The 18,796-nt window shown below is 42.2% G+C and overlaps 1 protein-coding gene across 7 annotated transcripts in view; it reads left to right on the top strand.

Moving 5' to 3' along the window:
- Positions 1 to 17,305, top strand: part of PACSIN3 (protein kinase C and casein kinase substrate in neurons 3) — a 29,036-nt gene extending 11,731 nt beyond the window's left edge. For 3 of the 7 annotated variants that reach the window (XM_044436910.1, XM_044436912.1, XM_044436914.1), the window contains exons 2-11: positions 7,267 to 7,367; positions 7,710 to 7,866; positions 8,717 to 8,952; positions 9,902 to 10,057; positions 10,849 to 11,024; positions 11,208 to 11,328; positions 12,415 to 12,548; positions 13,550 to 13,615; positions 14,067 to 14,227; positions 16,979 to 17,305. In XM_044436910.1, the coding sequence (XP_044292845.1) occupies positions 7,314 to 7,367; positions 7,710 to 7,866; positions 8,717 to 8,952; positions 9,902 to 10,057; positions 10,849 to 11,024; positions 11,208 to 11,328; positions 12,415 to 12,548; positions 13,550 to 13,615; positions 14,067 to 14,227; positions 16,979 to 17,094 (1,377 nt within the window). In that variant the 5' untranslated portion in view covers positions 7,267 to 7,313 and the 3' untranslated portion in view covers positions 17,095 to 17,305. Of the gene's footprint in view, positions 1 to 5,242; positions 5,364 to 7,266; positions 7,368 to 7,709; positions 7,867 to 8,716; positions 8,953 to 9,901; positions 10,058 to 10,848; positions 11,025 to 11,207; positions 11,329 to 12,414; positions 12,549 to 13,549; positions 13,616 to 14,066; positions 14,228 to 16,978 lie in introns of those variants that run through there. The other 4 variants (XM_044436913.1, XM_044436916.1, XM_044436917.1 and 1 more) reach the window with 4 other exon arrangements.
- The last annotated feature ends 1,491 nt before the right edge of the window (positions 17,306 to 18,796 follow it).

Here is an 18,796-nt window from a genome sequence, read left to right as displayed (position 1 = left end):
TGCTTCCATTTAAGGAATAGATGGCCCTTCATGCTATATAGTGAGAGCACTGGGAAATCAGTAGCATCTGGGCTCCTTCCCATGCTGAGAAGAATGCTGAAGAATGAGATTAGCAGTGTTCTTTATGGGTGGGTTGTGGTCCCTCCCTGATCCTCCTCGTTCTTCTACACCCAGATAAGTTCTTCCCCGAACAAGGCCTCTAAATCAGGCAGAATAGGCTGGTTTGCAGCTGTTGCCTCCAGGGCTTATACTTACGGTTAGCTCTGAAATTTGCCTTTCATGTTGTTTGAATTTTCTTCTTTCAGGAAGCAGTTTAATAAACTAGTTACAGTGGCAGACGTGTGAACAATGAACCTCCCCATCATCAAAGGAGAGGAACTGATCTCAGTGAATAAGAGGAGCAGGGAGTTAGGGTAAATCCCACCACTGCCACCTTCCTTCCCTTTCTCCCCACCCTGTTGTGCAATGGCCACACACCCCTTGCATATTACAGAATCCCAAGAAATCTGTCTTTGTTTCCATGGGCTCTCTTGTGAAATGTAGGTCAAAAAGCCAAAGTTGGACATTTCATATTTTTAAAATTTTACTTGAGACTTCATTGGTTATATAGGAATTTGGGAGATGTTTTACAAACATGGTTATTAGTAAATCAGCTACAGCAGGCAATTGGCACAATGAACACAGATGTAGTTACTTTCTGAATATGTCAGGCTTAACTACTAAGACAAAATGTATGAATTGTGGTGCTGTGTATAAAAAGAATAAATCAAGAGTTGTAACTAAGAGGAGTGAAAACAGTGCCTACTTGGCAGATTTAGTGGAAAACTTACATGGGGACAAGGCTGATGCAAAAACTGGGTGATACTAAATGCAGAGCAATTCTATACCATAGAATCGGGCTGACGATTCTAAGGCACTGAAGTGAAAAGTGAAACATGCATCTCCACAACGAAACTAGATGTGAACAGGACTTGCTGGTCAGTGTGTGTCTTCCTTCTGCAGCACTTTGCCAGTGAAGGGTGCTTGTTGAAATTATTTAAATCTGTAATGTGCTAAGAGAAAATGCTCGTTTTGCTACATGGTTTGTTATTTGTTTTGATTTTGGTTAATGCACAATTTTTCTGCTCTACTTGGCTCTGCTTGTTCCTTGGCTAGGGCATAGTGCTCAGTTTGTGGCATCATTGTTCCTAAAAGGACTTGCAAACATACCAGAGCAAAGAGCAGAAATTTTAGAGGAATATGCGGATACAACCTTTTAATTCTCTTTCTCTGCTCTCTTAGAATGAAGTTCAGTAATGTATGAATCAATTTCCATTAAAAACCTCAGAAGAATGTGTTTAACAAGAAAAAATGTAGGTTAAATTATTAGAACTATTTGGTACTCGTTTAGGCTGCCAAATAAGAGATGGGAACAGTACTCTTCAAAGTTTGTCCAGAGTTGAATGGATGGCTTTGGAATGAAATTACTCCTGCCATAACATATACATAAGATGGGCTATGTTTTCTGAGCAGGAAGGGATCTTGGACAAAGTGCATGATTCAGCTTTTGTAGGCAAGCTTTGTAGGCAACTTCAGTTGAGATCAGAAATTTACACAACACAAATGGCAAAGGGTTTTGAAAGTAGTGAAATAATACCATTCATTCATGCGGAAATGAGGCTATATAAATGATAGATGTCAAAGTTAGAAAATACCATGACCTCTGGTGGCATCTAAGAAATATTGAAGCGCAAGTACGGATGTTATAAATGATGGGAAATGATGCCATTAGAGATTTGCAGGTTGAGGAGTTGTAATATCACCGATTCTTGTGCAATTTATTCTTTGGAATAATAAATGGTGGTGTTTATTCTTCTAGCTATGGAATGTTTGCTGATGCTTCACAGATAATTATGCTTGACCAACAGTGGGAAGAGATGGAAAGAAATCTGATACCTCAATAATTAGAATTACTAGGGCCTCAAAGGTCATCTGTTGCAACCCTCTGCTAAGACAGGAAATCCACTACTACAGTATTCCTAGTATAGGCTGGATAGAAATGCAATTGATGTGTTATCTATGGGGGTTGGGGAAGCTGTGCCTTTTCTAAAATTGAATTAGACAGTTCATACACACCTAGATTCCAAGGGAGAGGCTGGGAAGTACCGGTTCCTCAGTCCTTTCTCAATCAGATGACTTTTCCAAGGGAGTGCCCCCTGGAAAATGAAGAAACACTCATCATACAAGCTTGCATAGATCTTACTTCCTGCTGTTCATTACAGCAACAAAAATTACTGTGTGGAATGCTAGATTATCTAGCTCTTCTTTAAGAACACTCTGCAGTACTGCTGTGAGCCAGAAAATAAATTTGGGATACTCTGGGTAGAAGGTGAGTACTTAGTTGGAGATTCAGGGCAGATAAAAGGGAGTGCCTCCTCACACAGCCACTGCTTTCATACAACATGACAATCAACCCTGGGAGGTTACCATGGCTTTTGGATTTTTTTACAAACCCTGGTGGTACATAGAAAGCATAGGAAAAAAACAGTGTTTCTTAATATGGTGTCTAAAGACCAAACTTCCCATGGTAAAATACCACAAATGGGTACCAACAGCATGACGGAACAACAATGAGAAAAACCACAGTGGGTTGTTATATTGTCTGAACTCAGCCAGTGTGTAGTTAAACCATGGAATTCACCACCACAGGAAGTATTGATGGCCACCAATTTGGACCATTTTAAAAGGGGATTGTATGTATGGAGGACAAGGCTACCAGTGGGTACTGGTCTTAATGACTACGTGCAGCCTCCAGTATTAGTGGTACTATGCCTGCATACGCTGCATGTTGTGGATGAATGTAGTTGCTGCTGGCGCAATCCTATGCAAGTTTAAGCAGGAAAAAAAATGTTCACAACACCCAGTATTCCCCAGTATGGCTGGCTGGGGAATGTTGTGAGGTTCTAGATTATTTCTTCCCTTTCTGGTTTAAATATGCTTAGGATTGCACCCTGGATAATATAAGTAGAATTGTTTTAGACTGGACCACATCATCTCATTTTGGAAATACTCAGACATGAATTGCATTTGTTTTATTTATTTGCCAAGGATCCCAAAGTATCACATGTGACTCTCCTCCTCTCTATTTTCTCCTCAAAACAACCCTATGAGGATGGACAGACTAAGACTGATAGGCTCAAAATTACACAGTGAGTTTTGCTGCTGGGTGAGGACCTGAACCTGGATTTCCAGCAGTCCTAGTCCAGCCCTTGCATTGCTACTCCACACTGGCTTCTGAAGTCTAAGTGATGCCTGTACTTACATGCTATGTGTTTAGCTGTAATATCAGGTAATTAAAAGTTTTAACTCCTTAACATCAGCTCAGTTTTGTTTCTTGGTTGGCATTCCTGAACAGCCATATACATCTACTCTAGATCGAAGGTGACTCTGGGGGAATTTTGTTCTATGCTGTTGCTGCTGGTGCTCTCCTTGGCGAAGCCAATTACTCTTACTGACAGAGAGATTTCCAATGGATATACCTCTCTAATGTACCCACATAGTGCCTGGGCACTTGAGCGGAAGTATTGAAGGGTGGTGCACTGGGAGAGGCTCTGTTTTCAGTGAATTTTTAGAGATGGATAATTGCCTGGATGGTGTGTGAACACAGTGATAGTAAATACACATACCTAAATGCTATGGGCTAGCCCCTTCAAGTATTTATTAACAGATTGAGAGATTGGATTTGTCCTTCACCTTTTCACAAAAAATGCACTCAAAGCACCTTACAGACACAAAGCTCATTAAAATAAAACAGTACATGGGAAATTCATCTCACCTCTACAATTTGGTGTATCCTATACTTCTCTCTTATACTACATTCCCAGATTAAGTCTATAAATTAGGATTTGTAAAGAATCCAAGAACATGCTTGTCAAAATCTTAAATAACAGAATTCATCTTGAATTGGAGGTTCAGAACTATGTTTGGAGTAACTTTGCTGCATTAGGGTGGTCTTGTGTCTTAGATCTGTAAGTTTGTGAGTTTAAAAGGCTGTGTGAATCAGAAGCAGACTAGTAGATGACAAGGCCAGAGGGTTGAAGAGACAGAATTAGTATAGTCTGAGGAATTGGCTCTACCGCCGCAGAGTCCATCTTTTCCATATATGTATATTAAAACTTGGAAAGGTACAAACAAAAAGGCATCTGGCACATTAAACACTAGGAGTAACGCATTCCAAAGGGTAACCCTGTGAAAGCAACCATCAGTCATTATTCCATGGGCTATCCGCACTTCAGCTTAGGAGGACTATGCAGTTCTGCTGCTGATTGGTTGTGGTTGGTGGCTTAAGTGTTCCCCTTATCAGCATCCCCACATGGTGTTGTGCATCAATCAGCAATATTTTGCTTGTGGAAGTTTAGAATATCACTGGGGCAATTCAGTTGGATAAACTATTTCCTAACATCTAAGAAAAAAGAAAGCTACTTGCTGTCTTACACTAAGGAGGCATGATGTTAAAATTGCAGAAACCCCTAACCCAGATTTCTTTCGAGACAGGCAGAGACCTCTGCTCCCTTGTAGGATAGGTTTTTGTGATCCTTGGATCAAAATGTTCCTAGGTTTTCCTCCTGGTGCCCCTACCTTCTGAATCTGGCTGGTGGCAAACAGGAAGAGGGCCTTTTTGCCACTGGTGCCTTCTTCATAGAATATTCCTCTGAGGGAGGTTTGTCTGGCACTAGGAGAACACTTTCCTTAAATTTTTCCTTTGAAAAACATTAGCTGCATTTTTGTTGCTGAATGATTTATAATCTCTGCTGTTTTAACTTAATTATGATCACTTGTGTTTATTGTTAGCTTCTGACAGTATTAAGGCAGTATATGCATTTCAAAATAGTAAAAAAAAAAAAGGCAGCAGCAGCAGAATTAAGACAGACTAATTGGGACAGGTGGGCGAGCAAGGCCCTGTGCCAAACCTACCCTGACTGTAGATCTATTTTCCTGTGGGCTCCTTCCGGTCAGTGAAAAACTTCTGCTTTGTTCAGCTGTTCTGACTAAACTTGTTTCAGCTACATATCGTCATGCTTCTAAACTCTGGGGTAGTGTCTTTTTACACTGGGTTTTTGGTACCTCTCCAGTAGACAAGAGAGTGGCACTTTGGAAAGCAGGGATTGCTGCTCTTGCTGCTATATTGAGGGTGCCCCTCCCTGGATTCCATAGCAAGGGGAAAGCAGACTCCGAGATGAGGGCTGCCTTACTTGTCCGGTGGATGCAGTTGCTATGCTTGAGTCAGACCAGCTAGAGTTGGCTAGAGTGCTGTCTGACTCCTTAGCAGGGACTAGAATTGCTGGAGACTGGCCTGCAGCCCTGCTACTCGGTCTTGAATTTAGGTATGTTGGCCTGTAGTTAAAGCCATCCGCTTGAGAGAGCACGGGAGGGGCGAGGGGGAAGGCACGTAAGTCCCTGCCCTGCTTGGTAGATGAGTTTATGTTCTTTGAGACCAGGTAAGCTAGAGCTGTTAGAATTTTCAGGACCTAAAAAAGGAAGGGCCATGCATTTTTAAAGCCCTTTCCCACGTAAGAAGAGAGGGCTGATGTAGCAGATAGCATTGGCTCAGCCACTTTGTCTGTTTCCGAGTTTCTCTGGAACTTACACACGTGTTGAGCATTGCCAAAATGCAAGAGATTTAAGGGAGGATGAAACTCTGCCACTTAGTACCATGAAACCGCGGTTCTTTGTGTTGTGAGAGTTCTGCTTGCTATGGGAGCACGCAGATACCTTTCCAGGGTGTGTGTGGGAGCTTTTTATAGCCAGGAATGTGCAAAAGGCAATGCATGGTAGTCAAACATGCCTATCAGTCATTAACCATAAGTTAGTCTTTAATGAGCTGTACCCTAGAAAGGCAGCAAGGGAATCTCTCTGTCACCAAAACAGGCTGAAGAGGTTACATAGGAATTTCCATTTGCCATATTAACTGCATATTGCTTAAACCATGTGAGATAAGACCACTGTCACATGTTGCAATTGCTGGATTAGCACAAATCCAGATTTATGAGAGTGTGTATTGGGGGTGAAGAGGTATGACTAAAATAAAAAGCTGGTGGTGGTAAGATAAAACTGATGCCTAACCCCAACTGCCTGCATTTTCATTTTGCTTTGATAAACAGTTTGATAGGTCATTTCTTTCCTTGGCAGCATGTGTCATTAGAAAGAAGGGTGGATGGTTTGGATGGGTAGATCTGCCAAATGTGATGGGCATAATAGGCCACTGGGACTACGAAGAAGGAATTCCCCTGACTACAGAAAGCCTTCTTCAAGTCACTTTCATTTTTCTGTATTTAATAATCACTGCCTATAGGAGATGAATCCTCTGTGATGCTAAGGACCAGAACAATACCACCAAAAGGAAGAAAAATGCATCACTGGGAGATACCCAATTCTGCATAGAAGCTTTGTCTAAATTCCTTATTATTGGTGTGCCAATTCTTGTCTCTTTCTTGTCTGCTATTTCAACCTAGCAGTTGGACAGGGGGCATTCTTAATGCATCAGAGGGAACTGCTTGTCTCCAGAGGGCCTTGGTTTTTTATTATTTGTGATCCCTTTAATCCTTCTGACTTCATATTGCGTAGCTGAAATACTCTTTCTGGCACAAACTTTATTTGAAGTGGTGATATAAAATATGGGCATGCTGGACTTCATATGTGCTCTCCTATCTTGGTAACAGTGGAAAAGGGTCTGGAGAGCTACATTTCTTCATTCTCATATTTTACCATGCCATAAAATCAAGGCAAAGACCCAGTTCGCCTGTCGCAGTAACAAATGGTTGATTAACTCATGATTTACAGTGGCACATGCTGGGTTGAGTATTTTGAGTATTTAGTCCCTAATAGAGCCAGTTGGGGGTTGCTATATGACTTCTGAACCCAAACTCAGTGACTAGATCATGGCGGTCCATTGTGACTTCTTTAAATCACAACAAGCTGTATCATTTGTTGAGGCATGGTTTCTTGGCTCCTTGACCCAATTCCTTCCATCTCCAGAAAAAGCTGGCCTGTAAGTATTTGATGCATCCTTAAAATGAAGTAGGAGACCACCTCAGACATGTATGGTACTCACAGGTGATTGTTTCTTTAAGGAGAAGGTTCACCTACTGAGTTATCACATTCTCTCTGGCTGTCCATCAGTACTGCTAAATTATACTTAACCTGTGTAGGATGGAGAATGCCCTACTTTCAACATCAACTGAACTGCAGTGTCCTGGTACATGTGCACTTCCTTGTTTTTCTTTCCAGCTGTTCCAAAATCTGCAAAAATTCTTTGCTGCAAGGAAACCAGAGTGATGTCATCAGAGGATGATACTGGCGGGGAGGCTCCCAGTGGCAGTTTCTGGGAGGTAAGAAAAAGATAGATGGAGGGTAGAGTGCTTCTTTCCGTAGGGTTGGGTAGGATACTGATGTCAGTAAGCCCGGGGTGTTCTGATCTCTGATACTTCTTTTTATGGTACTATTATCTTTAGCACTGTATAATAATATAAGGTCTGGAATGTCTGACCAGTATCAACATGACAGTTCCAGCTCCCCTTTCCCTTGTTGGTAATTTAGGTGGGAATGATTCTGCAGTTCAGAAACCTTCAAAGAACTTGTTTGTTCTGCGTGGGAGCATCATGCATTACTTCTGAGTTGTAAGATAATCTGAGATGAGTGCAAGGAGGCCTGACGCTGTTGTCTAATTTCAGCCTGGCAACTACAAGCGGACAGTGAAGCGGGTGGATGATGGAAACCGGCTGTGTAATGACCTTGTCTCCTGCTTTCAAGAAAGAGCCAAAATTGAGAAGAACTATGCTCAGCAACTGACAGACTGGTCCCGCAAATGGAGGACTGCTGTGGAAAAGGGTATGGTAGAGGAGGCACATCACTCAGAATGGAACATCCAGACTCCTTAGGGGAGGAGGGCAGTATAAATCCTTCTTTTGGTGTTCTGGAGACCCTGTTTGCAATGTGCATTGGTGGTGTTGCCCCTTCAGCTAAAACAAATAGTTCAAGAAACAAAGATGCTCTGCATCATTTTTCCAGTAATTGCTGAAGAAAGAATCTTCTTGATATTGTCTAACCAGAAGTGGCTTTGTTAAAGCAAGGAAAGTTAAAGAAAGATTTTAGTTTTGAGAGATTGTCATTAACAAAGTCTGTAGGATGTATTCTGAGGAGCCAAGCCTACTACATATGAATGTCTTCTAGCCACTGACCCATGAATAAGTGCTAATTATTGACTTAGGTAGAAAGATTTCAGCAACCCACAGAGTCTGGTTGGCAGACAGACTTGCAGAATGTACAAAAAACAACCTTGTACAGCATGACGGAACAGCTGCATGTGATGGTAAGAGTGAGCAATGATTTGGGAGTAGCGTAGAGACTGTCGTACGGATTTTGATTAGCATCCCTCAGCAGGTGAAAGGTTATTTCTTGAATTCTAAAGAAAAAGGATGAAACAAGTCTTTGTGTAAAGAGACTCATCAGGAGTTGATTAGCACATACTAGTTGCATTTATCCATAATGAACCTAGAGAATGATCTGTATGTAGGCAACCCCATTGTCAGTATGCATTCCTCTCACAAAATCTGTTCTCCTGCTACAAGGACTTCTAGGATACATGGCATGGCTGACATTTGAAGGCTGGCTTTAGAACCTAGTTCCTTTTGTTCTTGGCATCATTACATTGCTGTACTACCTTTGTTTGTTCCTCTAGGTCCTCAGTATGGCACTCTGGAAAAAGCCTGGCATGCATTCCTGACTGCAGCAGACAAACTTAGTGAGATCCACCTAGAAGTACGCAACCACCTAGCTGGTGAAGACTCAGACAAGATTAAGACCTGGCAAAAGGAAGCCTTCCATAAGCAGATGATTGGTGGCTTCAAGGAGACAAAGGAAGCAGAGGATGGCTTCCGCAAGGCCCAGAAGCCCTGGGTGAAAAAGTTGAAGGATGTAAGAAACACAACCAGGAGACTGGGGGTTAGAGAGAATAACTAAGATCTGAGGGTGCTCAGTCTCAGAAGTCATGTCTTAATTGGTTTTGTTCTTTGGCTTGACAGTCTCCAAAGAGCTCAGTCAGTCTCTTACAGATATGGTGTGAGCACACAAATACTGTGTATAGTTCTAGTCACTGCACCTAAAGAGGATGTTGCAGAGTTGGAAAAAGTGCAGAAAGGAACAACTAAAATAATCAAGGGGTTGATGTAACACCTTTATAAGGAAAGATTACAACATCTGGAACCATGTAGCTTAGAAAAGAAGAGAGACATGGAAGAGGCATTCAGAATGATGCATGGTGTGGCAAAAGTAGCTAGTGAGACAAGTTTCTCCTCTCATAGTTTTGGAACTTGGGTCATACCACAAAATTGGTTAGTGGGAGATTCAGGACAAGAAAGAGGTCCCCCCCCTCCCCACAGCGCATAGTTAAACTATGGAATTTACTATGTTGTGATGGCCACCAACCCAGACAGCTTTGGAAGGGAATTGGACAAATGCATGCATGGCTACTAGTCAAAATGGCTGTATGCTGCTTCTAGGATCAGAGGCAGAATGCCTATATGTATCAGTTGCTGGGGAACATGGGTGGGAGTGTTGTTCACTCATGGATTTCCTGTGAACAGTTTTGGCCACTGCAGAAACAGAATGCTGGACTGGATGGAGCCAAATTATTTTTATTTTTCTTTCACTGGTCACTGATGAGGTGTTGCTGAGATGGAATCTGATATTGAAGCTGACCACATTAGGCTCGGTACCTGTCTGTTTATGGTCCCTCTGTGGTGAAGCAGATAGCAAAGTTGGGAAACCCTTCCTACCACCTTCTGTTGAATACAAGAAAACCTCTTTGCTTTTGATGAACAGCACTGAACTTTTTATACACTATTTCATATACTATATGTGCTAGGTGGAAGCTTCAAAAAAGAATTACCACAATGCTCGGAAAGATGAGAAGACTGCACAGACACGAGAGAATCATGCCAAAGCAGATTCTGCTGTGTCACAGGAGCAGATGCGTAAACTGCAGGAACGTGTAGAGAAATGTGCACAAGAAGCAGAGAAGGTAGGTAATCGTAAAGGTGAGCCTAGTCTACTGAGTTTTTCTTAAGCTGAGAGCTTTAAGTCATTGTTATTGGGAAAGTGGGGCAACTTGGTTTGGGATTCTTTGTAGCAGACTAAATTCTGGGGGTGGAGTGGCAGCAGTGCTTCAGTGCCTGTGTGTAAGGTCATGAAGGACCAGAAACAACAGAGTCAACGATAGCCCTTAAATGGGAATTGATTTAGTCATTATGCATGTTTATATAACACTTTCCATGAAGCTATACAAGCAATAATATCATTGGCTCTAAAATATAACAAGTAGGAATAAAATGATGCATTCTACTTTGTACTGCCAGTTATACCTTGTTGAGTCACATCTCAATTCTGGGTGAAAGATGGGTCTTAAGTCAAAACTGGGGGCACCTGTCTAACAACAATTGATCACATCCGGAGGGTGGGTGCTGCAGCTCTAAATAGTCTGCTGCAAGAACTCCTGAGACAAACCAGAGGACCATGTGGTGCCATCAGATTTGTAGACACTGGGCAGGGACATAAAAAGTGAGGCAATACATAAGGCAACCTAGGAGAGAGAAAGATGGACATGTAACTCACGACACTCTCTCTCAAGTGGTGAAGCTAGTAGAGTAACCAACAGGAAAATACCTGTTGAACATGAGTCTAGTCTCAGTCCCTGAGATTCCTACATGAAAGGTAGATTTGGATGTTACATCCTGAGGAATTCAGGTTCCTTCATGCCTTGCACCTGGAAGCAGCTAAGCCTACTGCTCAATCATTTTACTTTGTTCCCTGCAGTGCAAGGATCAATATGAGAAGATGCTGGAGGAGCTGAACCGCTACAACCCTCGGTACATGGAGGACATGGAGCAGGTCTTTGAGGGCTGCCAGGAAGCAGAATGCAAACGCCTGTGCTTCTTCAAAGAGATGTTCTTGGATCTGCACAATCATCTCAACCTGTCTACCAATGACAGGTATGTGTGGAAAAACTGTTAGCCTGAGCCCTTCATGACCTGCTGTGGGATAAGAAAAACACCAGTAATTTTCTTGAAAGTCTCCATGTTACAAAAACCTGTCCCATGACCACATACCAGTATATTTCTTCAATAGTGTTTCTTATGCTTATTGCATGTTGTGTCCCCCCTCCCCAACTGCAGCTTCCATGCACTTTATCGGGATTTGTACCAGGGAATAATGTCTGCAGATGACCAAGAGGATCTGAAGTGGTGGCGCAATACCCATGGACCAGGCATGGCTATGAACTGGCCACAGTTTGAGGTAGGCTGTTCCTCTCTGGCAGGAAGCTAATATACATCGCATGATGGGAAACTAGAGAGTTGGCAGGTCAGACCTTTTGTCCATCTGGCCCGAACCACATTGGCTACCCAGGGACTCAAGCACAAGTCTTTCCCATCATTTACTTCTGGATCCTTTTAACTGAAGATCATGGATTGAAACTAGCATCACTCAGATGCAAAGGATGTGTTATATTTGTAAATGATGACCCTTCCCAAATTATGTGTGCAGCCTAGTCAAACTGTAGCTTAGGTCCTTCTTGCTGAGAAAGTTGTGGACTTGGAGCTACTTTCTTCTGGGCTTGGTGCAAAAACAAAGAAATGGGGCTAAGGACTCAAATATACAAGCAGGCTGCAGCCAAAGATTTTTTTTTTTTTTGGAAAATTCAGTCTAATAGTGCGGACCTGTAAGCATAGCAGAAGGCATCAGGACAGCAAGATCCCTTTGCGCCAGTCTCTTGAAAGGTATGAGTGAGCTAATGCACTAGAATCTTGGACGATTTGCTGCCTATTTAATCTCCACATCGGGTATTCAGACTGGGTGTGCCGCTGGCACAATATAAGAATAACCACATCTGCTCAGACAAAGAGCCTATCCAGTCCAACATCTGGCTCTCCACCATGGCTAACCAAGTGCCTGTAGCAAACTCTCAAGTGAAAAAAAATGGATTGTACTCAAATTTCTATTGAAGCAGGAAGTGGGGCATTCAAGGCAGCTTTTGGGGAGAGGGTGCTGAAGTTTGTCCATGCTTTTTACACAATTGTTATCTTGCTTTCAGAGCCAGACAGGAGAGATAACATGAGGGTGGGGGGTAAGCACAGATTGGAGAAGGGTTTGGTAGTTATAACAGCCTGATTGTGAAACATGGCCTTTTGCCCACTCCTCTAGATTGGCCCTGAGTGACATCTCTCAAGTTGACTGTTTCGTTTAATCGCAATGTCGTCAGCTCAGTTCCCCTTGTCTTTTCTGGTGGCTTACAGTTGGTACTATGGTGGTGGGAACCTGAAGTTCTCAAATAATCTTGAGAAATATTTTTGAAACCAGAGATTGATATCTTTCTCCCTCCAGGAATGGTCCCTGGAGACACAGCGGGCGATCAGCAAAAAGGAGAAAAGTGGCAAAACGGGTGAAGATGTGACTTTGACCAGCATTGTACCTGCAGGTGATGGTGTAAAGCAGACCCCTCCACCAACAAAGCAAAGGTGAGCATTGCAGCTTATTTTACAGAATTCTGGAGCAGGCTAGGCAGTTGGTCCTGACAAGGGGCCAACTCATCAAAAATGGAGGAAGAAAGTTTAAAAATTCTACCTTTGTTCTTCTTTGTATGTCCTTGTAAAGTGCAATTTGTACCTGAACCCAGAACTTTGTAAAGTTGAAATAAACTAAATAGTCTACATGAGTAGACAGAGACAGGTTGAAATCTGCTAGTAGATCTCTGCTTTGTAATATATCAGTAAGGCTTACTGACTCCCAATTATTTAACAACAAGAGATGTAAAAGGTCATCCTAAATTAGAACACTGAAGTGCTTGGATAGAAACCAGGGATGATTTTATGATGGAAGAACCATCAGTTTAGTTCTGGTGCTGAGGACAAATTCCTGTGCTAACTGCACGCACAGAGGTACTTATTTCTAAGTATATGGCTTCCTGTGTGCCAAGATTTTTTTACTTGGGTCCAGTTGATAGAAAAGAGGCCTGTGTCCACCTGGCATGTAGATCTCGTTAGACCAGCTGGAGCTAGTGCTAGTACTATACATCTCCTGTCTTCCATGCTTCTGTGTATCTACTTCTGTTGCTGTATCCCTTAACAGCGGGGTTGCTGCTGTTGCTGACACTGGGAAAGAATTCTTACTGGAATACCTGCAGCCCTGGATTCTTACTCTCTTTTCCCTAGCTAAAGAAACCCTGGCCATCTGGCCACTCTCCCCAAAGGATTCATGTTAGCCCTACCCTGAAGCTGGTGCATACTAATTTTCTAGTCTTCATAGCAGAGTGCTGTGCATCCAAAACCTTGCTGAATGTAGTAGTAAGGTTGCTGTTGACAGGAGATTACAAAATGGAAAAGGGCACAGGGGTTTTTGATCTCCTGCAATTTGCCCCTAATAATTAACACAATAGAGTCAAATATCCCTGGAGCAAGGGGACTGTGGCACCATCTTATCTTCATTTCCCAGTTTAAAGGGCTGATTTGCCAATCCACAGGTTCTCATACCAAGAGGAACAAAACAACCACTTCTATGACACCCTGAGGGCTTCAGCCTGTGTGAAGTTAGTATACAACAAAGATTTTCTAGGTTTTCTGTCCTCTTGCTTTTCCTTTGCCATACCTCCTTAGTACTTTCTACTTAAGGAAATAAGCACTATACCACACTCTGCCTTTTCCCCTCTGCAATGGACATGGCCACCTTGTCCCTTCTATCTGACATCACTTGGAACACTTTAACGTGATTCTTCAGAATTGAACAAGATCACCAGAAAGATGGAGTAGTTGAAAGCTGTCAGTTCTGCTAGTTTTCTTACCTTTTTCAAGCAAAGCTACTGGTGATTTAAGTGGGATATTACTGTCTTTCATCTTTATTGCACTTGTTTCTTATATGGTTCTATTAGTAGAAAAATGCATGATAGGTGGTGGAGGGGAGAGCCCCTTCTCAAATGTTGTGAACTTGAATTTTAAATTGCTTTCATTCCCCATTCTCCCTCCCCCCCATTCCTTGCATAGTGGAGGGAAGGAAGAAATCTTAGAGTGGTCAGATGAGGACACTCCCAAGAAGTGCCTGGAAGTCAATGGGCATGAGGAAGACATAAAGGTACCAGGTGTGCGGGTGCGAGCACTATATGATTACACAGGACAAGAGGCTGATGAGCTGAGCTTTAAAGCAGGTACAAATGCACTAACCTTCTAACTTGCTGGCCATTGTGTTTAGTGGCTGATGAATGACAGATTCCCAGCAAGAGCTGGATGGCCCCAGGGCTTTCCTCACCAGGCACTTAAAGAGTTCTGAAAGAACATTCCAGTAACGGAGTCATTTACAAAAGGAGTCAACAGTATGCTAAGGAACTGGAGTGGGATAATGACGCACTCTGAACTGTAAGGAATTGTGGAAAATACATTTGTGCAATACATGCCACTCCAAAGCATTTCTAGAGTGATGGGAAAAGACATGGACTTGCTTGGACGAATTGCTGTGAGGAATATCTGTGAAGGAGGTTCGCAGTTGCTTTGAGCTACAATTGCTGAGGCATCCCATGCACAGCTGGGCCATGTCTTGACCACTGGTGTTCCTTCTAACAGTGATACAAGTGCCAGGGCACCAGGATTCTGGCTCCTGGTACTGAAAGTAAGCCAAACATAAGAAATACAAAGCAAAGTGTACTGTCTAAAATGGAAATAAGAAACTAGAAACCTTAATCAGGAGCCTGACCAACCTTAGAACTGAGTGCCCTAGGTGTGTAATCGGATGAAGAGGTAGTCATCTGTTGCCTCCAAACACTCCTGCTCCTCTAGATCGCTGAGTGTTTGTTAGCATGGAAGTGGTAGGCTTACAGGAGGTAGAAAGTGCAAGTTCAATGGCCAGATTTGCCCCATGGGTGGCCCAATCCAGCCTGCTATTTGGTGGTTTCCTGTATCTTTCTAAAATATCAAACTGTCTATCCTAACACTTAGTTACCAGCAGTAAGATCCTTAAACTAAAATGTGCAGGCACTTTGAGCCCTGCCCACCACTGGCATCTGGCCCCTGAGAGCTCCCTAAAATGGAATGCAAAGGCTGAAAGTGTTTCTGAATTCATGTGTGGCCAGTGGCTACAGATTGCCTTGCCATGTCACTAATCAAAATAGAGTATGCTTAATTAAGTGCCTGCCTTGTGATTTTTGGTAATCTAATCCTACTCAGAGAGGAAATTTGCCTGCCGTTCTAAATCTACTGGAGGAAAGCAAAAGAACACACATGCATAGGGGCCATCTGGATCTTTGACGTGCTTCATTCATGCTTTTCATAACATTTTATTTTGCAGAAATTTGAACTTTTCTTTTTGCAGGTACTAAAATCATTCATACACAACACTGGGATTGCATGAAGCTTGTAACTACCTTGTTGTGTTGTCACTATTAAATGCTTGTAGTACTAATTTATTTTGGTTTGATGTCCCTGTAACGACATAATACAACTGGAATACCATCGGAAATTGTAGCATGAATGTTAGGAGATGATGGGATGGGAAGTGGAACCAAGCTACTTTTGGGGTGCCATTTGTATATTCCCTAGTTTGCCAGTGTAATAGCAGATTTACAGTGAACCAGTGGCTATCAGATTGCAAAATTCTTCTACCCTGTATTTTCCTGCTTGTGTATTTCCCTACTATTCTCAGAGGGAAAGAAAAGAAGGCAAGGGTTACTGAATTTTTAACTCATAGTTTGCGTCAAAGCTTACTGTATATGGCACTAGCTAATCAGATTGGCTACTAGTTAAAGAACAGTTTGATCAATATTAACACTGCAGGCTCCATAGCATTTGCTCAAAGGCTTACAGTATCTCGATCACTCCTGTTTTTTAAATATTGATACACAATTGCATACTTTCTCCATATAAATTCCATTCTAACTTGCAACCATTATTGTTAACACACTGTGACACCGGCTATCCCACACTGGCAAACTAAAAGATAGGCACTTTTCCCTGTTATTAGGAACTATCTTTAATTTTAGAATTAAATTGAAAATGTTCTTGAATACAAATATGGAGCAAGTACCCCTGGTTTTTTCAGTGCATTCTCTGGGATTGTTACACCTTTTTTCAGGTGGTTTTTAACTTCACTAATCACTGTGCTTGAATTCTGCATGGCTCACCGTATACCAGGCAGTTGACCGAAGCATCAGTCAATTGAGGATGTCATGAGCACTGGACAGGGCAACATTATCAAGGAAACTTCACCTGGCTGTCTATGCCTAAATGCCTTAAGATGCTTCTCTGTAAAATGCCTTTATTCCAGTAGGTCACTGTCTTAGGCCTGTATGAAGAATGGAGGCTAACATTTGAGACTAAATTCACAAATTCGGAAACAAGCTTTTTTTAGTAGGCCTGACTTCAAATAAACATGTTAAGGGGGTTCACTTGCTGGCATCTCTTGAAGGCAGAAGGGAGATTTCCTTCACTATAATGCAATGGAGGGAAAGCTTTTTCTGCTAGCTCCATATTCCCTTGGAGGTAATCTGTGGGGATGCGTGCCAGTGGTTGGCAAGGCCAGAGGCCTGCTGTCTCTGTCACACTTAATCTTCTTGCTCCTTCTCTCTGCCCAGTAGGCTGCTGTGGGAGGGGCAGATAATTCTCACTAGAGGTCTGAATGGATCACTTGCAGAGCAGTTTCCTAAACACCTTCCATTTCTCTGCCTGCATTGGCTTTTCCCCTACCATACGTCTGAAATTATCACTTGTGGAGGAATCCCCTCAGCCTTTGCTTCTTTTGCTCTTACACTGTTTTTCTCTTCTTTGCCTCTGGGTTGTTTTCACTTGCATGAATCCAAGCTAAGGGCCTGACAATCACTAGTTGCCCACTATAGTGAATACCTGAGGCACTGAAAAGAATTGGGGAACTTTTAGTACATTTCCTTTATTCTGGGTTTTTCTTCCTTTAGGGGAAGAGCTCATGAAGATCAGTGAAGAGGATGAACAAGGCTGGTGTAAAGGCCGGCTTCAGACCGGTCAGGTTGGACTGTATCCTGCTAATTATGTTGAAAAGGTCATTTTGTGATCATTTTCCCTCGCAACAGCCAGCTGAAGGTGTGTATCCTGCGTGCAGATTTCCTAGAGGTCACCAGGCCACTGGCCTCCAACTTGCATCAAAAACTATGTGCAACTTTCTGGACCCTTTTGAGGACTCTCTTTTCTTGTAACCAATACATTTTAAGCATATAGAAACATGGTGATCTTTTTTCTAATAAAGAGAGAGAAAATTTTTTGAATCTGTGTGCTATAGGATAGGTGGAAAAGAATCCATGAACAAAATGCCTACACTGTTTCTTGTGGGAATGGGTAGTTTTTAAGCAACCTAATAATATGTTCTCTTGCTAGTGAACAAATTAAAAACAAAGATTGTATCATTGTTCACCTTTCCCCCAGCAGCTGTTGCCATAAGAGTGTATATTGAGAGAGATTTAGAAACCAGCTGCAGAATAGCAACTCTCCTTATTCCTAGATTAGGGAAAAACTAGCCCTTTTAACTGCATGCCCAATATCACTTCCAGCCAATTAGCTTGCATTTTCAGTATTAACTTCTCTCACATGCAAACAAGGTATCAGGAAAGCTAAAACTATTAAGGGTGCAATCCTGTCACCCTTGACCACATTTTCAACTGTCTAGTTACAGTGCCAGGGAGGCTGCAGGAAGGAAGAACTGGTATCTGGAGGTGGCCTAACCCTCCTCCCTTGCCCATCCTCCAAAGCCCCCCCCCCTTCTCTGAGATGCATTTCTTCTCTTAATGGCAGCTGGTGTAGTTTTTTTACAGAGGTTGCAAGCAGGTAAGTGGGGTGGCTTGACCTCTGGAGTCACAGCATGGAGGCCTCATGACCTTGGTGCTGAGATTCCAAAGACACATACAGCTGCCCAGGAATGCATACTAAAGAAGCTTAACCATGGTTTGGTGTGATGTCTGACATGCTAAGCCATAATTAATGCAAACCATGGTTTTCTAAGTCACTGCATACCATAGTTTCTGCTTTGCCAGATGTTTGCACACTCTGGTTTCACAATTCAGACATTACATCAAGCCATAGTTTCCTTAATGATTTCAAATGCGCTTCAGCTGTAAACTTCTCAGACATTCAAGGGATATCCAGTAAATAGTAGTATTGTGTTTACATGGAGATTTCAAAATGTGTTAATTGGCAAACCATGGTTGGCTCTTGGTTTGATAACTTGCTTGCACAAACCAGTGTTCCCTATAATCAAAGGAAATGCAAAAACTGGTGTTACAAGCTAAGAATTGAAATTTTAAGTCTCTTCTCACTACATTGTAAGACTGTGTGTGGTTGTGTGTTTGAAAAAGCTTTCTTAATGCAAGGTAATGGGAGCATGTGGAGAAAAATTGAGTAAAATTAGGGGTTGCAGGAATGAAAAATAACATAGTAAGGAAATCCTCAACTATGCCACAAACTGAATCTGTCTAGTCAGAGCCTATTTTGACAGTGAATTGTTGGGAACTAGTACATAATTTGTTGGCAAACCAGATAACTACACTTTTTGTTTTAAAGTAGCTCCAGCAGTATTTTGTGGTGCTTAAGGACAGTCTGAAATATTCTTGTTGGACAAAAAAAAGTATGTCTTCTTTTAAGTATGCTTAGTTGTATTGTAGAAGCTTCTGCTTCCAGTGCATCAGGATATGAATCATTGATATTAAGCCTGGTTGCACTGAAGGTCAGAAGATTTTATAAAATCTATAATTAAAGCTAGGGTT

This window comes from Varanus komodoensis, unplaced genomic scaffold (assembly GCF_004798865.1).
Source record: "Varanus komodoensis strain SLA01 unplaced genomic scaffold, ASM479886v1 scaffold3, whole genome shotgun sequence".
Lineage (NCBI taxonomy): Eukaryota > Metazoa > Chordata > Lepidosauria > Squamata > Varanidae > Varanus > Varanus komodoensis.
The sequence above is the reverse complement of the archived record's forward strand: the minus strand, read 5'-3'. Positions and strand labels throughout refer to the sequence as shown.